Below are 7,979 nucleotides of genomic sequence, written 5' to 3'. Positions count from 1 at the left end.
ATTCTATTAAGTAACCCAATTATACTAAATAGTAACCCAATTATTTACTAAAAAATAAATAAAAATGCAACATCAGGGAACCTTATCTAAGGGGCATAATTATCAAGGGTCAAATTTTGAATTGAAAAAACTTCGAAATTTGAATTCAAAGAGACCAGTTGAAATTAAGTCAAAGTTTGTTTCTTTGATCCATTTTTGATCTAGTAGGTCCGTATTCAGCAGAATTTGAATTGTATGAATTGAATTTGATTCAAAATTTTCCCCCCAAAAACCTTTGATTTTTCAAAGTTAACCAATTGACTCCAAATAGGTCATAGGATGTCCCCCATAGGCTAAAACAGCAATTTGGCAGGTTTTAGATTGTTGAATGGTTGGCGTTGAATTTTTAAAGATATTTTGATATTCTAATTTTTGAATTTTTTTCAAATTCAATTAAAATTTGGACTATTCCCTGGTCGAAGTACACAGAAAATAGCAAAAAAATTGAATTTTTTTCATTCGAAAATTCACCTCGACCTTTGATAAATCTGCCTCCAAAAATGGTTCTTTATTCATGAACCTTTCAGTTCTTTAGTCCAACACGTTTCACAGACACCAACCTGCTTTCTCAAGGACTTAGTCTCCATTACCTTACTTTCCCTTTTCATTCTATCTACAATTAACCTCTCCCTTACCTCCATACATCAATTTGTTAATTACAGAATTAAAATTTCAACAAATGCTAATATTGTGGCTTGTAAGTATCATTGCATTTTTAGGGTGTAACATTTTTGTTAAAAATAACCATGAAGCAAAAACATCTAATTATTTTAATTATTTTGAATCCCAATTGCAGTCTTAAAATGTTAAAAAAAGCACACTAGGAGAAAATAACACAATAATAGTTATCATTCTTTTGTAGCATTGTTCCTGTATTAAAGTTTTATTTCCTTTTGTTTCAACGTTTTACTTTCAAGTTGAAAGTGTGAAAAGCTCTCTCTGTTCCTAGTATTTTTCCATTTTTACCATTGCCTTGAATTGTGATTCATTTCCAACTTTGTGAAAAACTTTTCATAGGGTAAAAAAACAAATTTTTCAAAAAGCATTCAAAATTTACCAGGGAATAATTTCAAAAAGATCAATAATTTGAACTTGTATAAATTGTTCTTCCTCCTGGGAAAGTTCTACATCACAGAAAATATTTTTCACACCTTTTTTACCCAAAAACTAATAATATGTAAGATTAAACATATCTAGATAATTTAAATGATTTCACTTGTGCTACTACAGTATGTGAAAAGAACAAGCTACCCCATCAGGTATGTGACACTAATATGCACATAATTGTTTTTGCAGAAACTACAACTCCTCCTCCACCAGGTAAGTACTTATGTCGGGTTAAGAGGCACAGTTTTAGGGATTTAACAATTAAAGCAAAATCTACTTTTGTAAAATTAACCATAGCATCTGTATGTAGGGTTGTAACCCTCCATTTTCTATGAAAAAGATACAAATAACATCTCTGCTTTTGAAAATATTATATAAGCCAGTATGAAAGATTCTATAAAGAAGTGATTGCAGTTTTAGATGGCTATTATGCAAAAATGAATCACCTGAAATTTGCAATATTTACATTTGCAAAACTAATGTGGCTAAACCCCACAAAGATTATTTCATGTAGAGCATATATGCAATAAACTTTGCAGAGTTTATCCACATTCATACTATCTGTGGCAGAGTTTTTTTTGCTTGGATCCTCGGAGGGTTGTTGATATCCCATGACTAAGCACCATGGGAATCATTTATAAGGCCAACACTGTGCTGGTGAGTCTTATGGAAGCAAAAGTAAAAAAAAAAATGGTCAGAGCTGAAAGTGTAAAAAATCATATTGGAATTAAACATTTCTATTTATATTTTATAATCAGAAAATTGGAAATAATTTGAGATCTTTCCAGTTCCCCTCACACTAGAAATAGATCCATAAGTGCATTTAAGGTATTTTTATTGGTTAGTATAATTTAGGTTTTTATTAGTCCTATAGTTATATAATAAAGCACATATTTAATTGCATATTTAAATGTGGGAGAGTAAAATACTGTAGAGTAAAAAAACATGGCAAATATAAACTGCTCCTGTGCTTATATTTGTAAAGGTGGCAACATCTAAGTTATACCAGAATTGATACCTTCATTTTAGATATCAGTGAACTAACTAAAGTCTATAAAGTCTTTGGTAACAAAATCTGTTTTTAGACAAATTGTCTTATTCAAATAGCCTAGTACAGTTGTACTTACTATACTACTTTATATTCAACCTTTCTATTTAATGTGTTTTGCAAATTTCTTGAAGCAAAATGGGACAGATTCTCCCATCACTAATTAGGAGAAACATTTTTTCTCCACAAATTGAATCTCATCCATAAGTTTTCACATGATAAACCATGAGATAACTTTTTCTCACTGAATTGATTCTAGCCCATTATTTCATATCTTGCTAGCAATTTATAATGTATTTCTAATTTATTCCAACAGCAACATCTGTGACAACCACTTCAACCACAACACACACCACAAGATGTTCCTGTTATCATAATGGAAAAGTATATATATCAGGTAAAAAATGCAGGGCTTCCTTCAAACTGGTTACTAAAGGCATACAACACATTCAGCATCACATCACAACATAGGCAGAAACATCATATTACTTCTGTGTTTCATAGGTCACTATAGCAACCCACATTAATAAGTCAAAATACATATATATATATATATATATATATATATATATATATATATATATATATATATATATATATATATATATATATATATATATATATATATATATAATTGTGTAATATTAAGATGATATGAATGAGTGTTAGGCTGACATCTTGACAGATACTGTATGTCTATTGCAAACTTCTAGTTAGAGCACCGGGTCCTGGGCACTAGTGGTGCAGAAAGGCTATTACAACTGTTGTTAATTAGCAATGACATCATTCCAATAGCATGACTGTTCTATCTTTTCCAGTATAATAAACAGGTGAACCCCCTGAGTGCAGGTAAGATGTATTTATCACAACAGATACAGGAGAGGCAGTGGTAAAATATTGTTACACGATAGCCATACAGAAAAATGCACATGCCTGAAATGTATAATTTTTGTACTAAACTAGCAATTAAAAGAGAACTTCTTCTTGCAGGTCAGGAAATAACAAGTAGTCACATCAGTGAAAGTGATGGAAAATGTAACAGTTTTATATGCGACAGCAGTTGTGTGAAAAGAACAATTAAGAAACAGTGTACAACAACTACACCACCAAGTAAGTACCACTAAAGAAGAGACTACAAAATAAACATCTACAGTAGGTTTTCTAAACATTTGTCAAAATGCACCACTATATTGCTGTCTTTTATAATAACATGTAAGAAAAGTAAACAACATAATTATTGTTGCACAACATCAATTTCTTATGTCTTCTTTGTTTATATTTAAGATGAATGACATATAAACAGGTATATTATACGAATATTTAATTGTATTGCCAGTGTAAAGAAACTTGATACTTTCAGGAATGTGACTGAAAGTACCTATTCTGCAGCACTCCTTATTCCACAGGTTATTAAGACTTAATTTAATATACATGAATATAAAACTTCCAATGCTTCTTGTCTTTATATCTATTTTAAATGAGATGTCACCCAAATATTGTTTTGGTGCATTTAATTTACAATGAGTCAAGAAAAAAAGAGCAATGTCTATAAGGTAATAAAGATTTTATTACTTTATTTTTTTTATTGCAAATCCCTGAGCAGGCTGGGAGAAACCTCAGAAAGTGCCCCTATGGCTAGTATTATTTATTGGCCCATTCATCTAATCAAAGCCCCAGAGATTATAGAACAACTATAAAACATGAAGAAAATGCATGTGTTCTGCCACCCTGAAAGGCAAGTTACAGGTTAGATGAGACATAACTGCAAACTGATCAGGGGAAACTGAGGATTAAGGCAAGAACATAGCACATTATCTTATCAATATTTTCATTAGTAAAGTGCAAATGGAAAAAGGTGAGAATACAGTTTTACTTTAAGACAGTGAAATAATATATTCTACTCTCATAGGGGCAGATTTACTAAAGGGTGAAGTGGCCCTCGCTAGCGAAAATTTACCCGAAATCTAACACATAGGGACATCAGCAATTTACTAACATGCTTGGACGACAATTAACTAGCAAAAGAGACCAATGCTAGTGCAGTTTTGTGCCCTATTGTCAGGCAAGTTTTTGGTCATAACTCCGCAAATTGATTTAAGAAATTTACAGAGCGTTACCTCTTTCGCCAGAGTTTCCTTCACCACCTTAGACCAGGCAAATTGATAAGATGAAACTTTATCTTCCTCAATCCTATGTCAGTGACATCATGTCCTGTATGCCAGAAACTCATAAAAGTTGTAAAAAAACACTGGCGTTTTTTAATTTTTGGGATTGCCTTCAGAAGTCCTAACCATAAAAGATTTTTGTGTTAACCAATTTGAGGAGCATGCCACATTTGTTTTAGGGTGGGCATATATCTATGGCATAAAATGATCTCTTTATTCTTAATTTTGCTTCCTTGGACAGGTGTAATAATAAGTAGACACTTCAAGCATTTTAACCAACTCTAATAAAGATGTCTATACAACCTATATGTACTATCCTATTCAAATTTACCTAAGTGTAAGAGTACAAGCAATGTTTTGCTAGGCAGAATTGAACGCTAGTGAAAGATCCCTAAGAAATGCTTGCTCTGATGAATTAATGCCAGTGAAACGTCTCCAATGTTCAGCTGCTGAGACTCAACTTCGCATTTTAGTGAATTTCCATAGTGGTAACAAATTTACGCCTGTTGAAGTTGTTCGGAGTGTGGTGGTGCATTCGCTGTCGAAAATTTGCCCTTTAGTGAATTTGCCCCATAGATTCTTTTAAAATGTGACGAAAATGGTTTTATTTTTCAATAAATATATTTTATCCTGTTAGCAATGTCTAAACTATTTTTAATTTATTCTAACAGCAAAAACAACCACAACACACACCACAAAATGTGCCTGTCGGCATAATGGAAAAGCGTATTTACCAGGTAAAGTAGACAATACTAGAATGTCTGCCTGTGTCTTATATGGTATCTTAACCAAAAACAAAATTTATTGTAATCTCACCGAGAGTTATCCTCTAAGGACTTTTTATTTTCTATTTTAAGTGCCTTCTGAAATAATAGCAATTTTCTTCTACTGGGCAGACTTTCAGCTGAAGATACAGAGTATCAGTGACACTAACTGTTCAAGTACTTTTTTTGCACTTACTGATTCAGGGAGCGAAGGACACTAGGGGGCCGATTCACTAACTTCGAGTGAAGGATTCGAAGTAAAAAAACTTCGAATTTTGAAGTGTTTTTTGGGCTACTTTGACCATCGAATGGGCTACTACGACCTTCGACCACGACTTTGAATCGAACTATTCGAACTAAAAATCGTTCGACCATTCGATAGTCGAAGTACTGTCTCTTTAAGAAAAAACTTTGACCCCCTAGTTCGCCATCTAAAAGCTACCAAACTCAATGTTAGCCTATGGGGAAGGTCCCCATAGGCTTTCCTAAGTTTTTTTGATCGAAGGATATTCCTTCGATCGTTGGATTAAAATCCTTCTAATCATTCGAAGGATTTTATCATTCGATCAATGGAATAATCCTTCGATCGTTCGATCGCACTATTTGCGCTAAAATCCTTCGACTTCAATATTCGAAGTCGAAGGATTTTAATTCCCAGTCGAATATCGAGGGTTAATTAACCCTCGATATTCGACCCTTTGTGAATCGGCCCCTAGCAGTATAGGCAGACTAAGAATCCAAACTGTCGTATTTTACCATAATTCCCAATGGCATGCCCTTTTTCCTATCCACAGCTATACAGTGCAGCCACAGAGTGGTGTAGTCCTGTTGTGTTTTTTTCTGTGAAATTCTTATCTAACCTGCACCCAGAATGTATGGATTTTTTTCGTGACTGCATTGCTCATACTGACTATTATACACGCATATATTATAGATGATTAGATAGATAGACTATAGAGTAGGCTTTAATTATGTATTTATCTGAACACATTACAACCCTTTCCCCAGTAAATAGAGTTCAGTATGGTTAATAGATGAGCCCCCTGAGTGCAGGTAAGATGCATTTATCCCATCAGAGGAACAGTATATTTATACAAAAGCTATACAGGATAATGCACTTAGAATTTATATTAACAATGACGTGAACTTAACAAGAACTTTTTCTTGCAGGTCAGGAAATAACAAGAAGTGACAGTAGTGAAAGTGATGGAAAATGTTACAGCTATGTGTGTGACAGTAGTTGTGTGAAAACAAACCGTCATGAGAGAAACTGTACAAAAACTAAACCAAGTAAGTACTTAACACTAAATAAGAGACATGTTAACACTGAGGAGATTTCAACATACTATTAGGGATACAAAGATATTATTAAATAAAAATAATATTGTTGCACTCTACATATTTTGACATAATGTACCACTACATTGCTGTCTAAAACAATAACATGTAAGAAAAGTAAACCACACAATAATTGCTGCTTCTGAAAATCCTTTTCTTATGTCTAATTTTTTGCGTTTAAGAAGAATGACAAATTGACAGGAATATGATACCATTATATTAGGTTAGAGCCAGTGTAAAGAAACTTGATAATATACATGACTTAAAGTACTTATTCTGCAGCAGCCTTTATTCTAAACATTTTCAAGACTAAATATGTTGAATTTGTGTTAATCAAATATACAACCTTCAATATAGTTACTCTTCCTCTCTTTATTTGTACTTTAAGGGCAGATTATCAAAATGTGAGATTTGATTTTTAAAATTCAGCACCTTTATGGGATTCTTAGAATATCAATTGGTAAAAGTTAGAGATCAAATTTGATAAGTACGCTTCTTAAAATCCCATAAGAATGAACATAAAGTGGATGACTTATTCTGTAGTAAACACAATCTCCCACTTTTGATAAAAAATGCCCCTAAAAGTGATGTCATTCAAGGACTGTTTTTGTTAAAGAAAGTACCCATAAGAGCCATCCTAAATATTAGGGATGCACCGAATCCAGGATTCGGTTCGGGATTCAGCCAGGATTCGGGCTTTTTCAGCAGGATTTGGATTTGGCCGAATCCTTCTGCCCGGCATCCTTACTAAATATGTCTCAGTAATTACTGTTAGTAGATTTGCTATATATTTGTTTGTTTTGTTTTAATTTTATTACATTTAACCCAAATTAATTACAGAATTAACTGTTGTTTCTTTCAGTTTATGTGCACCAATATGTTAGTGGCAAATATTGAAAATGGAATAAAGATACTGTATCTGATTTTTTTACCTGTATTTTATTGTTTTAAAGTAGAAATACAAATTTTAATAGATTTTTTGTAAGTTGTAAATTATAAACTGAGAATTACATACTTACATACTGCTATATTGTTGCTATTTAATTACTCCCCAGAAAAAAGATAACCGTTGAAAAGCCAGGCATGAAAAATGTAGAATAATAAAATACAAAATTATTAAATGCTACTGAACTGTACTGCTCAACCATATCCTAGCCATACTTATTGCTAGGATACAAACCCAGCATACTTTTACAAATTACTAAGGTTAAGGCGTGATGGGAGCTATAGTTCAGAAATAATTGTGTGTTGTTTGTATTATTAAACAAATATTAACATCTATAATTACATTTTCTGTCAGTAGAATTCTCTATGGCAATTTGTTTCCATGTTTTGTCAACTTAGATAAAGAACTAGGGGTGTAGTGGTATAAGTGTTTTTAAGATACTCAAATTTCTTATATTAGCAGAATGCCATTGTTACCTCTGAGCAGTCTATGTGGAATCCAGTTAATCATCCCTCCTGTTACTAGTACTATTTATCAACCCACTCATCTAGACAAAGCCCCAGGGATTGTAA

The 7,979-nt window shown here is 32.6% G+C and overlaps 1 protein-coding gene across 1 annotated transcript in view; it reads left to right on the top strand.

Annotated features, from left to right (window-relative positions):
• The window catches only part of LOC108704979 (mucin-2), a 41,323-nt gene that overhangs the window by 9,575 nt on the left and 23,769 nt on the right, over positions 1 to 7,979 (top strand). Inside the window, exons 14-18 of the mRNA XM_041589955.1 lie at positions 1,336 to 1,359; positions 2,511 to 2,591; positions 3,185 to 3,304; positions 5,031 to 5,096; positions 6,294 to 6,413. Coding sequence (XP_041445889.1) covers positions 1,336 to 1,359; positions 2,511 to 2,591; positions 3,185 to 3,304; positions 5,031 to 5,096; positions 6,294 to 6,413 — 411 coding nt within the window. The remainder of the gene's footprint in view (positions 1 to 1,335; positions 1,360 to 2,510; positions 2,592 to 3,184; positions 3,305 to 5,030; positions 5,097 to 6,293; positions 6,414 to 7,979) is intronic.

This window comes from Xenopus laevis, chromosome 4L (genome assembly GCF_017654675.1).
Source record: "Xenopus laevis strain J_2021 chromosome 4L, Xenopus_laevis_v10.1, whole genome shotgun sequence".
Lineage (NCBI taxonomy): Eukaryota > Metazoa > Chordata > Amphibia > Anura > Pipidae > Xenopus > Xenopus laevis.
Note: the sequence above shows the minus strand (reverse complement) of the source record. Positions and strands in the feature narration are given on the sequence as shown.